This window comes from Motacilla alba, chromosome 1A, assembly GCF_015832195.1.
Source record: "Motacilla alba alba isolate MOTALB_02 chromosome 1A, Motacilla_alba_V1.0_pri, whole genome shotgun sequence".
Classification (NCBI taxonomy): domain Eukaryota; kingdom Metazoa; phylum Chordata; class Aves; order Passeriformes; family Motacillidae; genus Motacilla; species Motacilla alba.
In genome coordinates, this window is record NC_052031.1 from 30,010,659 (window position 1) to 30,035,597 (window position 24,939).

The 24,939-nt window shown below is 42.1% G+C and overlaps 1 protein-coding gene across 3 annotated transcripts in view; it reads right to left on the reverse strand.

The window, feature by feature from the left end:
* Positions 1-499: 499 nt before the first annotated feature.
* The window catches only part of SLC38A1 (solute carrier family 38 member 1), a 42,800-nt gene continuing 18,360 nt past the window's right edge, over positions 500-24,939 (reverse strand). For 2 of the 3 annotated variants that reach the window (XM_038154114.1, XM_038154115.1), the window contains exons 5-16: positions 20,507-20,580; positions 18,792-18,884; positions 18,388-18,469; positions 17,143-17,225; positions 16,169-16,227; positions 15,402-15,521; positions 13,111-13,190; positions 11,843-11,943; positions 8,564-8,682; positions 7,858-7,999; positions 7,651-7,748; positions 500-6,608 (exon numbers count right to left, since the gene is read on the reverse strand). In XM_038154114.1, the coding sequence (XP_038010042.1) occupies positions 6,507-6,608; positions 7,651-7,748; positions 7,858-7,999; positions 8,564-8,682; positions 11,843-11,943; positions 13,111-13,190; positions 15,402-15,521; positions 16,169-16,227; positions 17,143-17,225; positions 18,388-18,469; positions 18,792-18,884; positions 20,507-20,580 (1,153 nt within the window). In that variant the 3' untranslated portion in view covers positions 500-6,506. The remainder of the gene's footprint in view (positions 6,609-7,650; positions 7,749-7,857; positions 8,000-8,563; positions 8,683-11,842; positions 11,944-13,110; positions 13,191-15,401; positions 15,522-16,168; positions 16,228-17,142; positions 17,226-18,387; positions 18,470-18,791; positions 18,885-20,506; positions 20,581-24,939) is intronic. The other variant, XR_005258969.1, reaches the window with a different exon arrangement.

Sequence of the window (24,939 nt, forward strand, 5' to 3'; positions counted from 1 at the left end):
ATTACTGTCTTTGGGTATCCTCCTCATACATCTGCTAATGGCTTCTGCTTCCATAGCTGAGAAAAGTCTGGCAGGGGTTTAGTCACTTCAAACACCAGTTTGACATCTTAAACCCAACTTAATAGCAGCCCTTTAAGTTAAATTGCCTGATTTGACCTTGAAACAGACTGGCAAGCACTCAGTCTTCTAGAAGCAGGCAGAAACAAGTACTGGCCTTGAGGAATGCTCTCATCTTCAGCAACCGCAGGCTACAGTAACCATCTGTCCCAGCTTCAGGTCCCTCTAAAACTGTTTCAGAAACTTCACCTTAATGTTCCATAGCTGTTTCTTGATGCTTTGCTCTGTATACTGCACCAAATCTAATGTAGTTGGCTTTGCAAGAGCTCCATGCCCTAAATTCAGTGAAAATACTTGGATAAAGAGTAAGAGAGCATTTGCTGTTCAAGCCATTAAAATGATACATCATCATCCCTTTGCAAGAATGAGTATGGTCCCAACATTAATTTAGATCCCAATTTTAATGTTTAAAAACTAAGAGGTAACAGAGAGATCATAGAACTTGATACATTTTATTTACACATAGAAACTGAAAAACTGTACTGTTTATTTGGATATGAGCAGCACAAAGTTAACAGGTGATGTTAAAAGGAGCAAAATATTACCAATGACTCACTTCAACAATCTATCAGACATGAGCTTGTATGAAGCATACATCATTCAAACAACATTGTTTATACTGGGTCTGTGTGAGCCTTAGCATGTTGGGACACTAAAACCAGGTTTCTATAAACAATGTAAAGTTCAAGTCTAGTGGAAAAATACCTTTTCAGTTTATATTTTGTTGGCTATAACACTGAAAACAAAACATACACTGGTATTAATTTGAAAAGCTCTGTAGAACTGATTGTATATAGGGTTTTCCCCTCAAATTTGTGCTCATGATAAAAGCAAATGTTATTTCAAGTTTCATTTTCATCCAAGCCCATAAAGTAAACATGGAAAAAACCCATATTATTTTTAGATACATTTCTTAAACTCTATTTTTCAGCAGTCCCGAAAAAACATTTCCATGCTTTATCAGAAAGGAAGGCCTCTGATGGATGCACTCTCAGGACATACCCCTGGACACAGCTATCCAATGACCTCTGCCTATTCACAGAGTGAGATGTGCAAGCAGTCCCTGGCCAGGGAAGCTCTTGGCAGCCTCAGGTGCCAGCATTTTGGTCACATGAGAGCAGCAGGGTCTGAGGCGGAGCAGCCACAGGACTCTGCAGGAAGGGAGGGGGCTGGAAATGGCACCAATTGCTCTGGTTGCTGCTGACCCCTGGCTTGTCATACTTTTTTTTTCTGAACTACTGGCATTTCTGATGGCTGAAAATGGAAATACAGAAGCTCTGCCCTGGCTTCTGTTTGTACTAGTTGGGTAAATACACGCCTGGACACAACACAGCATAATGCTAGATCAAATTGCTGGCTGCAGTTTGCCATGGTTTCTTCCATAAACCCTTTTCAGCACCTTACTCCCAATTGACCCCAGCTGAGAAAGTAAGAGGTATCTGGGTACCTAAGGGGCCCTTTAACAAGGGAGATATTTTACCCAACAGGAAGACTGGCAGACTTGCTGTTGAAAAAAACAGGGAGTCATGCATTGGAATTAATCCTCGCAATTTAACTGGACCTTTTATTTATCTTTTTACTTTAGGGATATAATTATAACTTCAAGTTTAGGATTTAACTCGTGAACTTTTGGGAGAAAGAAAAGGATATACATTTTGCTAACAAGCTAAAGTATTTGTATTTCCATTAAAATTACTCTTAATATGCAGAGCCTATCTCAACACTTCTATTCATAGGGGATAACCAACTGCAAAAATATACAGCATCCTATTTATTTACAATATATATGTACATAAAAATGAAATTTCCTACAATACAACACAACTGCATAGATTTGTCTTCAGAAACATAGGTATGTGTACAATTTGTGAATTCTAGACTTTCCAGCCCTGTACCTTTTATTAATTAATTAGCTTTTTTTTTTTCCGGAGTTCATTACAGAAATCCTTACATTAGATACAAATAAAACATTCTTTGCTGTACGTTACAGGAAATAAGGATTTTCTGACGCCAAGGGCTCGGGGATTTGTTTAGGAAAGCACCGTGGCGCCAGCTGATAAAGCCATCTCATGGAGCTGCTGATGGAGCTGAGTACATTCTGTGGTGCCTTTCTCCTACAGGCACTGGGGTGGGGCAGTAGGACTGGAGGTGGGACACCACCACAAGAAAGTTTTGTTTTGACCAAGGTGCTCTTTAGCCTTAATGTAAGGTTCAAGCAAAGACATGTATAAATTTCAAGATAAACTAGACATACCATTAATTGTTACTGTTTAATACTCAATATCAGAGAGCTGTGTTACGCTTATGCATTGTAAGGCAGATGTACAGACAAAACCCACACACCATCCAACCCACACTTGTATGTGTGACCTATTACAGGTGGAGCACAGGCTTTGGGTTCATATGTGGCTCAGAAGAGCAGCCCTCGGAGTGGATGAGCATCCCCATCCCTGACCTTGCAGGATGACACCAGCTCTTGTGCCCTAGGCTTGCACATGTGCCAGGCACCCCTTGGTTCATGTCAGCTCTACAAAAGGTCTGTGCTGGTGCACAGATTTGGCCTTGGCCCTCTGACCAGGAGCACGCATCACCCAGAGAGGTCACTGCCCCGAGACACTGTTCCCAAATAACAATTTACTATGTTTTACTACCTAGGCATGTTTGCCATTGGACAGAGAAGGGCAGCTGTATGACGGCTGCTGTAAGCCCATAACTATTTTCTTTGCAATGTGCTGTGGACTAGGAGAGGCAGCAAGGCTGTCTTTTAAGTGTAGGATTAACTCTTACAATCTTATTAGTAATCCCTGCTTCTAATTAGTTCTTCCTTGTTCCTCACCACTTGATTGTTGCTACTACACAAATAAGAATTTTAAGGTTTTTTGTTGCAGTTATTAGGAGCAATTTTGCATCCAGTCTATGACATTTGCAGTGCTCACAATAGCGATAAACTCTCTATGAAAAGAAAGCATGCTATCACCTACTAAGTAAATATGGTACTCTGGATCCTATTAATTTTACAACAGAGAAACTCCTACAGCATTTCACTGTGCTCTTAAAATCCTAACTAAAATGTGGGACTCGTACAATCGTGGCTACAGGTTCACTATTCCAAATGAACTGAATAACAGCAGTACATTTTACAGATAACCTCATACAAATATTGTCATCCATCACTGATGTTGACAGTTACAGCAGGGTCTATTGCATTCTGTTAAGAATGTATAAACCTGATGAGAAAACAAAAAGCACGTTATTTCACGTTCATTACCACAGACATCAAAAAACACATGATTCCTTTCCATAAATATCTATAAATATGATGCCAGTAAATCAGTCTAAGCAAAATACCCTTTTTTTTTTTTTTTTTACGAGACCCAGAAACAAAGTCTGTTTAAAGACTTAATATTTTGGGTATCTATTTTTCAGTATATAAGACATGCTTTGGTGGTTTAGTACCTTGGGTAATTTCACTTCTATGCACACTCAGCTCATTCTCCCTATTTATTCAGTAAAACTCCAGTATACAAATAAACTGGGGAAAAGGAGAAGGCAGAATAGCAAAGAGGGGAGAGAGGAATAGTGATGGAGGAGATTTAGGAAGGTGAACAATCACTGACCCAACAGCCCTTCCAGTCAAAGGAAGTTGGGTGCCAAAACTCAATGGTTCATATTTCAAACAGCAGACTACAGACTATTTGAGGGTGGGGGGAGGAAAGAGGAGGGAGATGTCACATATGTGACCTTGCTGGAATCCTGTGCAGCAGGTCAGACCTTTAGCTCATACCTGGATACTTGAAAATCTTTCCTAGGATCTCATCTCTCACAACCCCCCAGTGCACAGCGCTGTGCTGTTCATTAATCAGTAGTAGAAGAAAGATAAAGGGGAGGAAAGCAGGAGAGCCTGGTAGCATCTTAAGGATAACACTGCACAGCATTCTCAGGTCTGAGTTAGGTTTTTAGGATAAGATCCAGAGAGATTATAAGGCACCTCAAAACCTGAAATGCAACCTCAGCAAGCTGAGTCAGAGAATGGAGTGAGATGCTGGGCTTCTGCTGCAGTGACCACTGAGGGTTGGGTGCCTGCAAAAGGAAAACCGCAAATTTACATCCCAAGCTGAGAAGATGAATGAGGTGCAAAGAGATAGGAACAAAGCACAGGCTCTTCTCCCCAGAGCTTGCCTAACACCTGGTCTTGTAGACTATGGTATGGACTTTTCTGTGAATAAGGGCAGGGATCAGTCCCATAAGCACAAAAAGAACTGGTGACCTGCACCATCACAGATAAGGGTCTGAGACCACCCACAGGAAAGCACAAGGGACCTTACTGCGGGGGGTCCAGGTAGCTCAGCAGTTCGTATGTTAAAGGTTGGGCTAGGGGGTGCTTGGGAGAAAGGATGATGCACCTTGCTGGGAGGTTTCTAGTCTTGTTCTTGCTGCTGGGCTACTCCAAGTACTTTGGAAGTTTGTGGAATCCACTCTGCCTTATTTCTGGATCTGGCAGTTTGGGCTTAGTAGGCTTAGTTTCTGCAGCATGACCAATATGCATCTCATGCCCAAATTTCTAGGAAGGCCTCAAACTAACCTCTCTGGATGTTATCTTTAGAAATCAACCTTCAAGGTCCTGAGATGTGTTCTGTGATCTCAACTTTCAGTGACTCCAAGCAATGGTAGGGTGTTACATAACAAGGTAATGGCAACTGAGGCAATTCAGTAGCTCACAGAAATGCCAAGATCCCAAATACTCTATCCCTAGCCTTAAAAAGAGTAAGTTGCAATGACAGATTCCTCACAGCTGATGATGGTCTGCCTCCACAGTTACAAAGGGATTTGTCAATGAACCAGCTACTGAGAACAAGAGGGTCGCTGCATACTGACAGGTATGGCTCGAGCATACCAAGGGCATCACAGCCCTTGGGCATGAAGCAGGGCTCCCTCTAGCAATCAGTTCTTTCAGTGGGAGCCACGTTCTTATTCTGAGACACTCTTTAGCTCACATGGTGAATGACATAAAGTGAACACGTTTATGCTTCTGGCAGTGCACTAATAGAAGATGTCTGCTCAGGACAGTGAGTGATCACCTGCTTAGTTTTTGAGTCTCTACATGTGGTTCTCTACACCAGCTATAAGGCATTAGGCAAATGCTTATTCTGTGGACAACTGTTGCAAGTTACAGTGTTTCTGCTAATAGAATATCTTCTAATTGTTATGCAGAACTAATGAAAAATGTAAATGAAATCTTTCAAATATAAAAAGTATTTCTGTTCATTTAAAGAAATGTTGCAGATTTCAATTTCCATTAGAAATCTAGTATTTTGGCAGAGTGAGTCAAATCCTGCTCCCACTGCTGTCAAAGACCCCACTGACTTCAGTGGGAGGAGGGTAAGACACACAAGAGAGGAGCCAGTCCCTACAAGGTATGGAAAAGGCATGAGGTATGATTAAATGCGTAGGTCTTGATAAAACTGGAGCTTGGTATTTTTTTTTTCTGAGACCAATGGGGCATTACTAAACAGTTTAATGCTGAAGAAAATGCAGACTTCTTATGGAAATCTCCAAATATCTGCTTCTCTTCAGACTCAAGTACTCATGATTTGGGGTCAAGTTCTGGTCAACGTCCGGCTCAAGTGCGCCAGAGGAATAGTGGCTAGTGGTGGTGGCTGTCCTTCTCCTGCTCCCTGCTCCACATCACAAAGACACACACAACACACACACAGACACACAGAGTCTGTTCCCCAGAGCCATGAATGGGCCAAGCCCTGGGCCTGGTCCGCGCCCCAAAACATCAGAGAGAAGCACCGGATTTAGGACCTACGCTTACACGGCATTCAGCTACGCTCTTGTGGTGCTTTTCATGCCTGTATCCAGAATGCTACACTTAACCCAGTGAGGCAAATGGTGCCTGGAACAGCAACAGAACAAACAAACAAACCAACAAACCAGATGCATACAATTAGAGAGCAGAGTTTTGGCTAAAAGAGAGGGGAAGGATGTAAACGGACAACACTCCAGTTGGAATTGATAGCAACAGGCGCTGCTGCCCTAAAGGAGCAGAGCTTGTGGCTGGAGGGCTAAGGAAAATAATGGAACAATGCAATTCATGGGTGAAAGAGGGGAAACTAATTGTGACAAATTTCTATAAGCGATGCTCTATATAATCTCATGGACAATTAACACAGATTTTTGATGATCAGAGAGTGATATGCCTGCTGGAAGAATGGGTCTGTTTTCTGTAAGAAAATACTCCCATGACAGTATTTTCAGTACTGGATAATCATTATTTGGATTTGATTTGAGTAAACTCACAAAAGGTGGAATAGACAACAGAACGGATGGTTGCGATTTTGGTGTGTAGCAAACAGGGGTATCTTCTTTTGAGAAGAAGGTGAACTTCAGTGGCCTTCAGCACTGCCTCCTGATTGTACCCAGTCATAGATGACCAAGGGAATGCTCACTAGGGAAAACAATACCCCCAGTGCCAAAAAAAGAGCAGCCTGAAACACACAAAAAAAAAAAAAAAAAAAAAAAAAGGAGAGAAGGTTAACAAATAAAAAGAAAAGACAATTAATTCAAGTATGTTCACTTCTCTAAAGAAGATGTACAAGATGATGTATTAAAGCTATCAGCTAAAATGAGCTAGCATTTCTGGTAAAGACAAGACCAAAGATAATTAAAGAGATTAACGTCATTAATAATTACTTGCTGAACACCAAACTAATTTTTTTCTCCTTTTAATTCACTTCTTAAACACTGATCACCTCTGAGTCTGTTTTTAGGACTGATCAGCTCTGCTCTTTCCAAAGTCTCACAGAAATCAGTATATTCTTCCCATCAGATATGTGTTCATCTAAGTTCAGCCCTTTCGTCAAGGGATCTGTGGATGCAGCCAAAGTGAAACATGTTTTCTACCTGTCTGCTCAGAGAAGAAAGATCTAACTGTACAATGCTTCCAGTGCATGCCCCTTTAGACTGGGAATACACAGGAGTGTTGCATCTTTTCAGCTGCAGCATTCTCTGGGGCTCACAGGAAATCTTTCCAAGGTCCATTCCTATTTGCTCATGCATGCCAAGTGGCTAACATAACACTTCAGCTGGCTGCTTCGTGTGGAACCACCCTAAGTCTGACTCAGGTCCATTAAAACCATAAGGAATACTGCAAATGGAGCACTTTGCATGCTTTCTGGATTAACACACAGAAGCAGAGAGAGCATGCTGTGCTGAAAGGCTTGTTGAAGTGGGCTGGAGGGCTTCCTGCACCCTGCTGACAGCTGCTGCTCCTTGCCAGCCAAGGAAGTACCTCATCCCACAGAGAAGGGTCTCCCGAAAACACAAGATGCTGTGCATGGCATGGCCCCTCCACCAGGGGACCCCCAGGGCAAGCAAAGCAGAAGGGTAAGCACAGCTGCCAGCTGACTGAAGTACAGAGGGAATGTAAAGGAGCTCACACATATGTTCAGATTAGGTCTGCTTTGCACCTAGCACATTAAAGAGAATGAAAAGATGGAGGTGTTGCATCGATGGGAATGGAACGCATACCCAGATCCTCTGAGTCAACTTTGATCCATCCTGCTGTGTAATTTTTAAATACAACGATGAAGGAAGAATGAAGATCAGCATATTGGCAGAAGTGACCCCTGCAAAATTCAAATGAAAGAGTTTTGTTAACTGTCAGCAACAGCTAATTATTGTGTTGCTGATTAGCAACTGTTTTTTTATTAGTAGTACAAAACCAGGATACTCTACCTACAACTCCAAAAATATCCTTCATGGATGGGATAAAAATGACTAACAGGTTGATGATAACCAAAAGAACAAGAGTAACGAAAATATGACGGCATAAGTCAAATTTTGTTTTTCTGGCCATCTCAAATAATGATGAACGCACCTGTAGGGGGAGAGAGAGAGAGAAAGAAAGGAAGTTTTCTGTCAAGAATAGTCTATGAGCCAATTCAAAGCTTCCCATGTTTATTTTAGTTGGTTCTTCATGTGACAAGTGCTGCATAGATCTGTCAGAAATTTTGGGTTGCCTGAAATAATATACCTTTGAAATACTCCTTAAAATTAATTTGTTATTTCAGAACTGTAGGTACATGTGCACACGCAGTAGGATATTCCTCTCTTTCTAACATGCCTTTCTGAATCCTTCTGCACTTTAAAAGGAACTTCACCTCTGAGCCTGCTCCAGTAAAGTGATGGTACATAAGAGAGGACCCTTGTGGATTCAATTTCAAACAGACTTAAGACCAAAAGTGATTGATTTATTTATTTACTGTATAGAGAACTTCTCCAGAAGTTAGTGGGCATCTGGCATGAGAAAAGACTAATCCAAGCTCAAGTTCTTTTTGTAGCTGCAACACTGTAGTCTCAGCCACCACTGGATTGTGGTTTGAAGAAATGTGCTGTGCACTGCTGTTACCAACTTCCAAACCATGCAGACCTTTTTACTTACAGTGAAAAACAGCACTGGCACGGTGAGAATCACCGCCACGATCACAGCCAAGCGCACGGTCAGGATGAGGATGTCATCTTTGCTCTGGTATTTGTGAAGCAGATCTGACTGCACATTCTCTATGGAAAAGACAGTAAGGTAAGTGTTCTGGCAAAAAGGCAATTAGTCCACAAAAATCATTGTTAAACAACAGCCTTCTTGAACAACAAGTGATTTATCTGTAAACAAAAGAGTATGGAATGAAACATCCTTGAGTTAAAACAGCACTTTGAACAAAATCCCAATGATCCCATTATTCCAGATTAATCCTTTGTAGGCCTGATTTAGGAATGCATCTTAATTCATGACAGCACATGCCTAAGTCTAAGGTAATTTTCACTGTAGAAAAGACAACAGTGAGACATACACGAAAGCTTACTTACATATATACATTTATACAAAATAGATAAAGTGAAATCAGCTATTTTTAATTGGTTCTGTGGACTTTTTTTTGTAAGTTCCAAATGATATAAAAATAAACACATGCACTGCAATGGCTGAACTTAATATAAACTGCAAGATCTTGAGCTAAATTCATCTAAACAGCAAATAAACTTCCAGCAAAAAGCAGTGCCCCTGTTCTCAACTGAGAACAAAGCCTATCTCAGGTCAGCTCTCAGCAGGACGCTCTGACATTTGCACTGAAATCCTTCAGCAGCTCCTCTGAGGGCTGCCAGCAGAGCCTGCAGCTCAGCTCCAAGCTGGCCAGCAGCCCCAGCAGCCAAGACAAATCACAGGGGGTGCTTAACAGGGAGGTGCTGGCAATATTTTAATACAACCTCCTGCCAAAATGTTTCCTTGAAGCTGTGATAAATAGTGCAGAGCAGGTCTGCGTGTACTAACCAGCAGGAAAACCAAGTTGCTGAGGGACCTACATGTTTGCTTTGTAATTTTTAAATATCCAGGAGCAGTAACCTAAAGGGGTGGCTGTTAAGCATGCCACCAAACACGCTTGCTGCCCCTTTCTAGGCCCATGTTTTGTTTCTGCCTGCTAATCTTAGAAAGCTGGTGGTAAAACATAACAGCTCTTAAAGGGAACTCAGTGGCTACGTCTAATTTAACCATCTTTGGCACTTGGGAAAACCTCATGTATTCCTGGAGGCAGAGGGATCTGTACTGTGGCAAAATGCCTACACTCCCCCCAGGGCGCCCTTCTGGGTAGAGACCACAGGTCAACACCACCTACGCAGGGCCTGAATCCCCACCAGGAGAAAGAAAACGCTCTCCCACCTCCCTGCAGATCAGGAGTGGGGTTTTCAAGCCGGGCACATGCACAGCTTCTGCAACACAGAGCTTACTCTGCTCCTGCAAGCACAGACTGCAACTTCTGTACCGCTCACGGGCTGCAGCCAGGTAGGAAGTGAAGGGCAAGGCTTACAGTTGAAGGTCTGTTTTCCTTTCAGCTAGATACACCACAGAGCCCAACCACACTGTGACCTTTTAGGGGAAGAAAAACACCTCTTTTCTGTAATTCTGCAATGTAAATATAGTCATCACTGCAACACTTTTGAGAACACAGCAAACAGACAAGTACTATTGGTGTAAAGAAGAAATGGTCACAATAAAAATACTGTTCTTACCCAGGTAAGGGTAGAGAAGAGGGTTAGAACACTGTAAGTGAACATATGAAATGTAAGGTCTTTTCGGTCTCAAGGGGAAGAATGAAGGAATTTTATGGAGGAATTCTATATTCCCTCAGTGTCTTTTTTGCAGCCTGTCACTGCACTGACACTGCAGAAGCCCCAGCAGAGCTCTCCACAGCTTCCACCTGTGGGCTTTCAGTGCTGGAGAGCGGGGATGCCTAATGTGGGGAGAGGCATACAAGACACCCCAGGGATTCCTCCGCCATTCCCCCTCAGGAGGGCCAGAAGGACGCAGCCCCTACCTCCTCCATGGACTCCAGACCCTCGTCCTTGAGGGATGTGGGAGATTCCCAGAGAGGAGCGCCACAGATCTGCCTCCTCAGATCCCTGGGGCAATCACATCAGAATCTCCTCCCTGCCAAAGCGAAGGGGTCCATGCTGATTTACACCCACTTGCTCCCTGGGGCTGCTAATTTGATGCATCTCTACGAAAATGTGTTAGATGGGAGCAGCTGGATGAGAACGGCTGATGCTGTTGTCACTTGCAGCCTATTTGTGGGTTTATTGGGAAAATTAGAACAGATGACCTCAAGTTACTTCAACACATGTATACTCAAGGCCTCATAATCAGAATGAGAGTTTGAGAAAGCAAATATGAGATTTGGTACACCTTTTAAAAAAAAGCCACATTCCATATTTACTTTTTTTTTTTCTCTTGCAATTGGTGGCTCACAAGGGACATTATCATGAATGAGGAGGTTGTAACAAAAATGCCACTTGGAATAGGGTGGTGAAGACTGATGGGTGACTCTGAGGTAAAAGGCAAACATCAGCTTTGTCACCTGTCTTGTAACCCCTTAACAGTCCATGGAAAAAGACACTACTTTTCAACATTCTCATGATAGTGGAATATGGGAGTTCCATGGGCAACATTCCTGGGAGTTCCCAGGCAACATTCATATTTTATCCTACTTTACTTAACAATTGCGCCTTTAGGACACACATATTGTATCCTTTAGTGATACAACATAATTTGTTTGTTAACTGAATTGATATGCATGGAAAGAGACGGGGAGGGAGTCTCAAACACTGAGATAATCATTCTTTGGTGGCTGAGCTGGGACAACACTCAAAGCTTCCCCACTTTCACTGCCAGTTTATTTAACTAAGACCTTAAGAGGTCAGCTCTAGGGACACAGGGAAAACATTTGGTCTGTTGCGTCTATGACGAAAGTGTTACTAAGAAAGTGAAAAGGCTGTGATGGCAAATTTGTTACTCGTTTCCTAGGACCTGCTCTCAAATCTGTCTCAATTTTTGCAAATATGCATGCTTCAGCCATTACCAATGCACACATCATTCAGGTGAGGACGTTGGAATAAAATCTTAGTGGGGGCCAGCAAATTCCCAATTCTGTAAAACAAATCTCTCCCTCATATTTTGAAAATGCCTTTTGCAAATAATACTTTCACTTGTGCTTTTCATCCACAGGGGAAAAGGAGGAAAGGATTTATACCCTCAATATGAGAACTACAAGGAAAATTATTTGGAAAAGTATTTTAATATAAGTGGATGGGACTTTCCTTTCCAGCTGGGATACACTATTGATTTTACATGTATCCCCTTTCTACTCCAATCAGTAAAGAACCGTATACTTACCGTAGAAAGTCAAATAGCCAAATATGGCAGTCATAAAGTACATCAGAAACATGGCAAAAAATGAGATATTTGAAACCAACTGCATTTTTTTCTGTGAACGGCTGGAGAAAGAACAAGAAAAGAACACATAAGAATGGTTGGATTTTTCCATAGCTGTTTCAAAATGTATTAGGTGTTTGCATAAGCACAGTAATTCTGGGGAGACTCATGAAGGCATTTTCATTTAAAACAGAAACTCACTGACAGCTGCACAACAAAGACAAGGACTGAGGAAAAGGACCCTTCTCAGGGCTTAAATGAAAAAATAGTGGGTGTGACCTGTAGGTCTGTGCCATGTCTGTACCTGCCTAAACAGTGAAGCTGTGTGGAGACAGGATGACCCTGAAACACTTTGGTAATCAAATTAAAAGGTCAAAATGAAGGAAGCATAAAATTATACAGAGAGAAAAAAAAAAAACACAAAATGTTCTGAATGACTGCAGAGAAATATTTGTGTCCCCATAGGCAGAAAATACTGGATTTATGTTGACCTGTAAAATAGGTTAAGTGTAATTTAATCATTTAATCTTTAGATATTTGTTCTGAAGTATTCACACTCCAGTACCTAAACTCACACTTTTAAATCCACACAAGGTTGCCCTAATAGGTACCTGGGAACCTGCTCAAGTCACCTGAAATTTAAAGCACCCAGCAAGTGTCTGAGGGCAGTCATGGGTCTGACTGACCCTGAGCTCTCCCCTGGGGCTTCCCCATGGCCCAGGACCCCATCGTAGCTGCCCAGGGCTGTCAGCAGTGTCACAGCAGAACTGGTCTCCAGCTCCGCACAGCCCATCCCAGCTGGAGGTGTCAGTGAGACAGCAGTACCAACAAAGGTCTTTTAGTATCAGTAAGGCTGAAAGCACTTTTATTTTCCTGGTACTGCAACAGACTTTTAGCTGCACTAATGCTGTGGAACAAACACTGTTAGCAGAACATACACCTCTCCTATGCCAAATATCAACTAGCAGAACTTGGCTCTCCCCAGGCTGCTGGGTACTTCCAGGGAAAACTCTGAAGTATTGCATTATTCACCACCTCCCTTGCCACTGCTCCAGGGACACAGCACGCCTGGGAGGCCAGATTTCCTAGCTGACAGCCACGCTTGGTATTACTAAAGCACACCTCTGAGTGGTACAAATGATTCAGAGCACCTCTGTGCTAACACTTTCCACATAAAACAGTTCAAAGCAATAAACTGTTAAAAAAAAAAAAAAAAAAGAAGGGCTTACTCTTTAAGTTCGCTGTAAATCGGGAGGACTGATGGGTGGCACACAAATGCAAAAGCAATGGTGGGCAAAGCGTACACGGTCTGTTCAGAGAGAATTTCAGAAAATAAGTTTAGAAGAAGTATTTTCCCCCGTGGTCTGAAGAAATGTTCCGTGTTCAACTACCTCAGCTCCAAGCTCACTGGACTCTTGAACCGAACATTAAGAGCCTTTCTGAGAAGGCAGAAGACCTGTCAATTAGCATGTGTTTAACAAAATGTGGAAACCAGCGCGCTTTCAACAGGAGGACAAAGTCTTGTGTTGGTGGCGTAAGCACAGCACTGACTGTGCTCACAGAGCACAGAGCTGGATGCCACGCTGCCGCTGGCTTTGTCCCTTGGGACGGGTTTGCCTGCCCAGCTACTGCCACCGTTACTAGCACAGTGTCACGCGTGAAAGGGACGCGTGGTGGGTCACCGCTACGCTACCCTGCCTTGGCATGGAGAGGGGTGCGCACCCATGGTGCTAAGGCTGAAGTCCTGAAGAGGAAGCCCGTATCCAGACTGTAAGAAAAGAGAACAGGAATGCAGAACTTACAAAGAAATGGATATTTCAAGGTACCAGACTGAATCCCTTAATTTCCCAGGCCAGCAAAAGGACCAGGAGGGCTGTGGAGGGAGCATGCTTTTTCTTGGGAAAAGAGAAAGACCATTATGTCACCAGAAAGGGCAGGAGGCCTCCAAGTGGGACCTCAGCCCCTTCTCCACTAAGAACTTGGGTGGGTTTCAGTCCTCAGACAAACTTCAAAAATGGTATCAGTGCTTGGGCACTTCCATTCTCCTGAGGGAACAGGTATGAGCAGAGGTCACAAACCTGAAATTATAGGTAATTATAGGTCCTCCTCTAAGGACAACATGAGTCTATTCTACATGTAGCTCCGTCCTGCCCTCTGAGATCTGCTTGTGCAGGTCACAGGCTTCCCATTCCCACACAAGACATCCTATGGTGCACCCCAGGCCTGTCAGATTCAGTAAATGTTCTGGCTGCTCCCTGGAGGTCCTTCCTTGCCCAGGCCTTTGCCACCTCTCCCTCACTCACAGCATAGTACTGTTGTGGTGTCTCAATCTGTACGGATATTCAGAAGTTGCCTGGACACAGTGCTGGGTGGCCTTGCCTCAGCACAGATGTTCGACTAGGTGATCTCCAGGTCTCTGCCAACCTCAGATATCCTTCTGTTCTTTGAAACTCTCCTGTCTCTCCTCTCACACACTGAAGTTGCTAAAATAACTGGCAAGTTGTTGGCCCTGAGGGCAAGCCTCTGGACTAGAGCTCCAGTGTGCCTAATTCAGATGGACCAATCCTTCCAAGGTGCCTCCATTGGCTCTGAGGCAAATACTGACACTCACTGAAGAAGAAGACTACCCTTCAATGCTTTCTGAAATATACATACACCTAAGCTGCCATGGCACAACAAGTTAACTAATTCTTGGTTCACCATGATGGATCTGCGGTGATGGTTACCCCCAGCCAAAGAAAAGTGCTTCACTTGGCTTCTTCAACTGAAGCTGGTGGGTTAAATCTTAAAAAAATACTTTTTGCACACCTCTGCTATAAATGTGCATTCCTTATGAAAGCGACTAAGGCCCTGAGGACCACGCCCTGATGGATAAGGTGCTGTTTCACTGGGAACACTTCATCCCAGCACAGCCGACAGGAGCCATCCTCCTGCTCCTACAGTTAAAAGACAGCTGCCCTCCCACATTCTCTTAGATCAACTTTTTCTGCAGCTGTGTGGTGATCGAGGGGAGCATCCAGCTGAAAGGCAACCAAATTTTTGCTGGATTATCTTTCAACCATATCCTTTTCACAATCCAGTTCACCGCATGGCTACAGAAACATGTACCCTGTTACAAAGAAGTGGTTTGTGTACAGAAGGACAGAGGTTATGGGCTTTGGATGCAGATGTGGCCTACTCAGCCTCTACTGAGCAACAGCCTAAAGGCACAGTTGCAGCATGGATAGTAAGCAGCAGTGGAAAGGAAAAATCTCCTGAAGAGAGCAGTTATTGTCCAGTGGTAGCTTGGGCTCATAGCCTTAACACATCTACTACCAGGGCAGGACAAGACTGCAAGGAGACACATTCACCATGGCATCTCTGTAAGACTGGGCAAGGACACCCGTTGTGCATTAACCACTGGATCACAAATGGAACCATGGAGAATCAGGCCCTTTGTGGTGCTGATCAGAATAAGAATATGGGGTGTAGGTACATAAATTATGTGAATTAAAAGTAAGTATTATAAAAAGAAACATACCTTGGAATTAAAGATAACATACTTTGGCTTACACGTATGTTCTGAGCTATTTGATAGGATAGATGATGTTGCATTTAGCCCTTGTCCATCACAGGGAATTTGAAACTTCTTGTAAATAACCTAGAATAAGAGGAGAAGATAGCTAATTGCTAAAATAATAATGAAAAGCAAATTAGAATTAAAATATCAGTGGAATTGCGGGCATCCTGGCCAGTATCAGCAACAGTGTGGCCAGCAGGACTAGGGAAGTGATCATTACCCTGTACTCAGCACTGGTGAGGCTTTCCCTTGAGTGCTGTTTTCAGTTCTGTGCCTCTCACTGCAAGAAGGACATTAAGGAGCTGCTGAGGAAGCTGAGGATGTTTAGCCTGGAGAAAAAGAGGCTGAGCAGGGACCTTATTACTCTCTAGAAATGCCTCATAGGAGGCTGTAGCCAGGTGGAGCTCTGCCTTTTCTTCCAGGCAAGTGACAGGACAAGAGGAAATGACCTTAAGTTTCACCAAGGGGCATTCAAACTGGACATTAAGAATTTTTTTTTTAATGGAAATGGTTGTGAAGCATTGGAAAGACTGCCCAGGGAATTGGTGGAGTCACTATCCCTAAAAGTGTTCAAAAACACACAAGTGGATGTTTCACTTGAGGATGTAGTTTAATGGTGAACAAGGTGCTCGGTTGACAGTTGGACTTTTCCAGTCTCTTCATCGCCGACACCTTAACAATTCTGATTCCAAGTGATTCATCCAACAAAGAAAGCAAGCTGAACTTACCACTACCAGGAAAAATACCATGCAGCTTAATGAAAATCCACTGGTATAGCCAAGGTATCCTGAAAGAAATGAAGAGGAGGTCTCATACAGAATAATTTTATTAGTCTTATCTTGGTTTTTTTTTACTGCTTTTTGCTTCTGCATGAAAAGTTCAAATGTATTAAACATTTAATATGTGCTGTGAACTTCTGGGCAGGACAAAAGCATGTCCTGCTGGTGTGGGAGCCTCCCAAAGTCTTTCAAGCCTCCTAGCTTTTGGGCAAGCCTAAGCCTTGCGCTGACCTGTTGTGACTTCCTCAGGGTCACCTTTACCACAGTTTAACTAATTTTACTTTTAAAAGAGGTTGTGGTAATTGAAAAAAACCTGAAAGTGCTCAGTTGTAATCTGAATATGACCCAGGTTCCCTGAGTCATGTCAGCTGAGTTTGGGTTTTTGTCTCAAAAAGGAAGATCCCAAATGGACTTTGGTGCCAAATGTTACCAGCATGGTTTTTAAAAAATACACTGCGAACCTACTGGCATTGCAGTTGGATTCAAACACATCTGAAAATGCAATTCTCTGTACATATCTTACTTTAAAGTCCAATACTTCCAATTAACCTCACCAGTAAAAATTTTCAAGCAGATAGAAAAGTAACAATTTTTGTAATCTCACAATTTGTGAGCTTGTTTTTATGGGCTGCACATAAAATTGAATTACCTTATGAAATGAAGACCCTCTTAACTATAATTTGTAAAATCAATTTCCACAATTGTATGGATAAAGCTGGTTAATACTGAGCTCAATCACTGTGATCATTTAGGCCTAATTGTTTCAAAATGCTCAGAACACAGATTATTTCTGGATCAGGGAGGCTGCTTAGATAACAATGAGAGCATGTTTTTCTTATTATAGTTGAATTGTCAATTTGGCCATCAGTGGCACAATATCTGGGTTCCTCTTTTTGAGTCTCATGATGGCATTTTCATCTTACCTAAGTTCTTCAGGAGACATAAAGGGAGGATGATAAATAACGTCACTGTGACAACAAGAATCCGCCCATCCACGTACCATTCCCTGTATAAAACATTAAAAAAACATACCATGAACACATCCTAAACATTTTCTGGTTTCCCTCACTCAGTCATCCTCTTTGACTGCTATACTTAGAGAACTATCTTTGGTCTGCTTACCCTGCAAGTTCCTACAAAAGAAGAGAAAGGATCTTGGCTTTGTAGACTCACTAGGTATCCATGGCACTGCTCTGACTCAGGTAGGGCAGATTTCCAGAGTCACCAAAGTATTACCCTACCATGGAGATCAGTGCATGGGTCTGAGAGGCAGAACCACCACCTCTGTAACCTGATACAAGCCACCCTGCCCTGATGATGAAAGATCACACAATGGGCCACAGAACACAGTGGGGCTGGGGGGCCACCACGAGTCATTTGCCAAACCACCCAGGCATGTGACTGGAACAGCAAACCAGGCTCAAGCAGGCTGGCATGCACTAGCTAGCCCATGTCTGCACCTCCTCTACCAAAGTGCTCTGCATCCTACTGTAAAGAAAGAAAGAGGAGAAGGGGCAGTGTTAGTGATGTTCTGTATGACCTATTTCTATTGCTTGGTCCAATATAGTAGGAAAGCCTAAGAATGGAATCTCTATGACCTTCTCCTACACTGCAGCACACCATATAATCCAGTGCAAGGGGTATTTACTGGTATAAAAAAAAATGCCACCCCTCTACTAAAGTAGCTGGTTAATGCCAAAGAGAGAAAAGGGGCAGAAATCTTATTTATATAAATATTCTGCAGTGGTCATATGCTAGTAGCAAAGAATTTCACTCTGTGGACATTATTTCAGAGGCAAAATCATGTAAGAGGCTAAAAGCTCAGGGAAACACATAGTATCTTTAACTTGCATTGTTCCAAATATTTCAAGTGTTGCCTAACACTGTAAAATATTGTAATATTTTCTATTATAAGAGTTTTGTATATAACAAAATTCTTCATGAAAAGCTGGTGTGCAAAAAGGGCAACTAAAGTTTCATTTCCTATCCATCTTCTCCTTCCCAAAATTGTCTTGTCTTTTACTAACCCCCTGAGATACTCCTGTGAAAATCTACTTTGACAAACTTAAAGGGTATCCAATACTTCAGAGCTTTTGTAAACATATGCCTAAACTTTACTATACAATGTTAAATTCTACAGTCTAAGTACCAGAACTAATTCAACTTACGAAAAAGTTTCTTCTTTTCCCATTAGAAACTTTATGGCAGAAGGCAGCTCATTTTTGACTATGAAGAGATAGCTCAACATTGCTGGAGGAAGAAGAAGATAATTTTAGAAAATGGGTAAAATAGTTTGTGGAACAAGTACCGAGAAGCATCCTTAACCTTTTCCCACATCAGTGTGTGATGACAGAAGACCCAAAACTAGGACTGACTGTAAATTACTGATCAGTATTTGTACTCAGTAATGCAGTATTTTTAAAGGGCTGCATGCAAAATGATAGCCACAACTATATTGAGGAGAATGAAGGTCCTTGCATGTCATGGAGAGAAGGAACCTGACTTGTTTGCAGCTGTAAAATTATTGGGCTATTCCTGGGCCTTGTTATTCAATATCCTTTATTTCCTTTACCTCCAACATTCTGAAGAGATGTAGATCCAAAGACAATCATTTTCCCTGGAGTACCAAAGATCTGCTCACCAAGCTTTTCATACACCATGCAGCCTGCATGAGAAGAAGATGAGAAAGGTAACAAACACACTACTGAAAGCTGTTGAGTCAAAGCATTCACGATTTATTTTCCGCCAAGCACCTATCTATGCAGCCAAACCTGCCATATGCATGTAAATAGGAAGCTCTCTTGTAATTTCTAGGGCTGAAAATTATGTAGGTATATTTTCCTGACTTCTAGAAATGTTATTGTTGGCTACCAGTCACTTCTGAAATGGAAGCTCTTAATGAGAGTATTACACGCCTTTAATGAGTCTGTCTATACCACAAGGGACACGTTAAGTTCTGGTATCCTCATCCCAGCACATTAAGTTTTGCACCTGCAATGAGACTAATGTAGAAAGGCTCCTTTCCAGGAGAAACCCAGCACAGCAGGATCCACAAGTCAGCCCTGGCAGCCTGGACACACACTACTGCTGTTCTGCAGTTCTGCTTGCCTTGACTGAATGATCAAATGAGGACAGACACTGCTTTAGAGGATCGTTTATGACTTCTAATGACAAAGCCTCAACTTGTGAATTCTCATTGTGGTATGTTTTTGGTAAAGCAGGCAAAGGTGTAAAAGATAACTAAAATTTCTTTTCAAATATCTGTCAAGCTTGTGAAACTCCTCTATAAATTGGTGTTTATGTTAATTTTTTTTTTTTACTTGGCTGTGATGTAGGCTGATAGAAAGAGTGGGCATTGTGAAGATGGTGAGATACACAGGAGCAGAAAGAGAATACTGCAGATGTTATACTAGGCAGATGATTTTTTAAATGTATCCCATTATCTAGTTTTCTCTATATTACCTTACAGCTGACATTTCTGCTTTAAAGTTTGTGTAAAAAGTAAGTTTGAGCTTAAATGTACCAGCAACACAGAAAACAGGACTTAGATTTTGGGAATAATGGGACACAAATGAATCCACATTGAGGAAGCTGTACCTAGTTGAAATAGGCAGTTGCTGACATTATACATACTATAACAGTAATCATGTGTATCCAAATTGCATATTTAAATATTACAGTATTCTTATGCACAAATGATTTTTTAAACATGGCTTTAGACATTGTTAACAAGGAAAGAGGCTCTTGGACTTCAGAACACAGTGTCATTTGACATAATACTGTAGGCAATTTCTCTGTTTAGATAGCATATCTGTGTAACAGTTACACTTCTCTCCGTGAAGGAACTGTTCCCTTTTATTTTATTCTAAGAAAACTCCACCACAAAGATTATCAGGAGTTTCACACTAACCACTAAGGACAAACCGTGTTTCCAGGTAAGCTTCACCATAGCCAAAGATTCATTACATTTCATTTGCAATTTGATTTGCAATGCAAAGAAACTATATGAGCTGTTCCTTCTAGCTCACTGAAGATAACATTTTTTGGGCAGCAGAATTCATTCTTTGTCATAAGTATTTCTCATTACAGTTGTTCTCCATTGCCATGCCATAAATTCTTCAAATTCTTGTTAATTCTAGGCTTCTGACCCAAAGTGTGTCAGGCCTTCCTATTGTGTCAGCAAAGTGACAGAAACTCCCCATCTTACACAAAGCACCTGGCCTCATTTGAACACTTGTCACCTCTTCATTTTTACATTCTACTGAATGGTGTAGCATCTTAAATTACCTGTTTCCTTTGAACACACCAACAGGAGATGTATTGAATAAATAGACAGCAGCGTGACCGAAACCAAAAGCAGCCTAAAAAAGAATGGAAAATAAAGGTTACCATATGAGATGAGGTCTGACATTGCAGTATTTCATGTCAGGTCGCATTCCTATTGACTCTGAGATAATTTTTTATTCTCCTGACAATGCAATAAGCCCTAATAAATGCAATAAGCAATAATAAAATACATGCGATTCACATCCTGTGTGCAGTTCTACCACAGAGGTAGAAAACTCTGCATGTGGAGGGATACAACCAAATAAGACTTAGCAGAGCTGCAGTTACATCTCCTCATATTGAAAATAGCAAGAATAAAGATGTTTTATCAGACAGGAATGAAGGTTTATCAGAGCGCAGACAAGTCAGATATCTCACTCAAAATCCATTCTAAGGCACTTTTTTTTTTTTTTTTGGAAGCAGAGTGAAAATTTAAAGCAAAGTCAAGTCCTTTATTTAAGGACTTCCACACCAAGTGGAAGCATCTTTTCCCAGGACATGTTTCATTTGACACCAAATGGGTGCCCAAATGGCTTTTTATGTACCTCACAGTGCCCGAGGAGGAGAAGGAAGATGGGGGAAGGCTAGACTGGCTTCCCTTGGGAATAAAGGCTGCAAGCAAAGGCTCATACTTAGTCCAGGTAGAGATTCATGTTCTCTCGCTGATGTCATGACATGATCCATAATTTAACTTCACACAGAAGAATTGCAGGAAGTAATGACCAAACTGTTTGTGTAGGGAACTTGCTGGCACAAATGATAATTAGTCAGTGCTGGGGGCCAAGTGCATAAAAGCACATTTTCTCATTGCTCAATGTCTTTAATGGAAGCACCATGTGTGCCTTCCCCTCCAACACTCTGACACACAAAGACCTGATGATGTTTTCATGATGTGTGCGAAGAGCATTCAGACAATCTGCTGGCAATCACTCCCTTTATTATGACAACTAGCCTCCGGACACCGAGAAAAACAAGGCTAAAATTCAAGAGAAAACAAACTCCTGCCATAGATAGGCAGCAACACATCTTGTTCATAGGAATACATAGAAAGAGCAGAATGAGAAGCCTCCTCCCCCCACTTTTTTATTAGTTTAGACTGGAAATACTTTTGTGCCAAATAATGACCAACTAGTTTCTTGGGGCCAGAGGAGCAGGGAGAAACATAAAGAGGCGATAGGAGGAACTGTCCTTTTGCCAGCAAAGAATGATGGCTGACAATAACAACACACTCTTTGTACAGCCCTAAGGGTGTTTCTCCTTGAGAAGGTGGAGAAGGAAAGGAGGACTGTACTAGCTGAGGTAACTCTGGTCCATTTTTTATGGATTTGCTAAGCCCTGCTCCTGCCTGCATTCCCTGCCGAGCCGTTCCGCCCCTGTCTGCCTACAGACACGGAGCCCAGCCCCAGTGCTCAGCTGCTGGGGCTGACTCACTCCCAGCCCCAAATGGCTACAGCTCTGCATGCCAGCATCCAGTCTGTCTTAATATTAAAAGCTTCTGTTTTTCAGGCACTGAGCTCATGGAGCCTTTGCAGTGGTAAAAATAACACTCCCAAGCAGCCAGGTATTTATCTGATCTGTTGTCCTTAGCTCCCCATAGGGTTCCTACAGACACTTGGCATTTTCATTAGCACTGTATGAAAAACTTGTTTGTGCTAGGACTGTGGTATGGACAGGAATATTCGTGCCAGAACCACCCCTTGGAAAGGAATGAAAATGTCCATGCCACTCGCTCTGCACAAATTCAAAACAGAAGCAGGGGAGCTTGCACTGCAGTCCCAAAAGCACTCCTCTACTTTTTATGCCGTCTGCTTTCAAAGAAGTGCTGGTAGCTGTGGAAGCCAACAGTAGATACAAAAGTTACCTTCCCCCAAATGAATAAACACTTTGGGCTAGGGGACTGATACAGTGTTGGGAAGAACAAAGTACTTCTGTGATGCCTTCTGCTGTCTTCTCCCAGATGCCACATTTACCAGGTAAAGTGAAACCTGTGCTGTCCCTCACCTCTGCAAAGTCCCAGGCTTTGGGGCCAGAGGAACTGTGAAGCTCATGCAGTCACAAGAATTATTTCACTGAGCAGTCCTGAACCTTCAAAAGGTGCAGAGGATGGAAGAGCACAGGGTTTGCTCTTGTACAGCCTCCCTGCAGGTCTGCCAGCCTGCCCTAAAACACTGCAGGAGTTACACTGCGGCTTCCTGGCCCCTTCCAGACCCACCCAGCAGAAGTGGCTGCAGTGTGAAACTTCAGCTGTAGTCTCATACTATTCCCCATCTAACAAGTCCTTCTGCCTCAGCAAGGCGTTTCAGATCACATGAAGTGCTGGGTTAAATGGAGGTTGAAAACACCTTGTGCTTGGCCAGCCCATATTTCTCTGCAACATGACCCATCACTTTTGTCCTGACTCTCCAGGATGAAACCACAAGATACAACAACTGCTCCTGCCATCCCCATTTAGTCCAGCTCATCTCTAGCTTTCCAATCTTTTTCTCTTATCTTTCTACAGCAAAGTTTTCTCTCCTTTTGCATACTGGAAATGATGCTCTCTTTTGGTCTAGGCAGTAGTTATCAATAACTTTGGGATTAAGTTCCTCTGAGTTCCCACCCTCAGTAATTTTGCCTAGAAAGTACAATGCTTTGTTATGGCACTGTTAAGCAAATAAGATGTCATTGCCATGTTTATTTTGCACATCTTTTGCTTAGGATATCGGATCTGAATTGATCCAGATGTTCATGGCAGTACACACTTCACACTGCCAGAGCCCAAAATTTGTGAGAGTGGAATTCAGGCTGGGTTTGCTTTGTTAGTGCTGAAAATGGTCCCTTAATTTTTCTGCATCTGCAGAATTTTCAGCAATGGTGCATGCCAATACTAGGCAACCTAGAACCTTTCCAGAGTTGTTCTACTCAAAAGCAGTGAATTTAAGATCCTTCTCATGTGCAAAAAGCAGTGAAAGTACTGTTAGGACTAATCACCTGCAAAGCAGAAATGATCACCTGTGACAGTGACAGCAGAACTATACACTTGTGGGAAAAATGAACTTTATTAGTGTGTAAGAAAAAAATCTATCACTAATGGACTAGGTTTAATGCTGAGATGATGGCATGAGAGCAGAACATTTAAAGCAGTTCAACTTTCAAACCTAACTACAGACACCACGTTAGACCCTGCATCTCCAGGCTTCAAAGAGGGAAGCTCTACCAGCCTGATCAGGCAGGTCCTGCTAAGTTACTTCCTTTGATCTCAGCTGGCTGCTCTATCTCAAGGCCAACAGATCTAAAGGCATCATAAAGCTAACAAAAACTATTATCCACTTTAAAATACACACAGTTAGTTCTATAGAGAACAATGCTGACATTTACTGAATGAGATCTCCACATTCATGTTTGGCAATTTTTTGTACAATGTGTTGGTACAGATCTACACGCTCACTACTTGAGTCACCAACACACCTTGCAAGAAGTTTCTCTAGTGTTCAGGTCACCTGCCTGATCTATGTCACTTAAAAGAAACTGCATTTTTACATCCTTTAGAACAAACACATGTCACTTAACTCTCATAAAAACTGCTGAAAGAATGTGAAGAGGATGGGATTATAAAAAACTAAAGCAGTAAGGACAAATTGAGGCTGCTCCTCTGCTGACAGCCTGTTAATCAGCCTGTATCAGATGACATGCCTGAAAAGATGCAACTTCTTTTTCTCTCCTTACGGTGATGCCTTTTCAGGACTACCTAAAACCAGAGGCCTAAGGCATCAACAGCAGTTATTGCAACCACCAGTATGTACTCTCAGAGATGGAGCATGGGTGGAATATTACACACAGGTTAACCACTAGGTAAAAAAGCAGCAAAAATAAAATAAACTCTGTCACTTTGCTAACGAAAGATGTAAATTATGGTCCAGCCTAGCTCAGTGACAGCACAATAATGAGACCTCCTACACTCTTAAAGTAAATGGATTGACTCCTTTGATTACTCCTAGATTTTACCCAATCACAGCAAACTCTGAGCTAGCAGCATGGATCTTGGTAGCCTGGCACAAAACTCCAGAGCAGATGGCTATATGTACCACTTTGGCCATCTACTCTGCTTTATACAGGGCTCAAATTATGTATTTCCTAAAATCCTAAGAAATGACAGAAGTTCTATATTTTTAGATTTGACATTCAAGAAATGACATCTCTTTAGAGCAATCTGTAAACTCAATAACTCTGTTGAATTGTTCTCAAATACTGTAAATTATTGTATTTCCTCCCTTAATGAACATTTATCATTGAAATCTGCACACAATTCCCAACTGAATTCTTAACAATCACTCTTCAAAATGAAATGTCTCATACTGAGATCCAGAATAACACTGTCTTAGTCATTCAATGGCGTTGTTTCATTTTTAAACTAT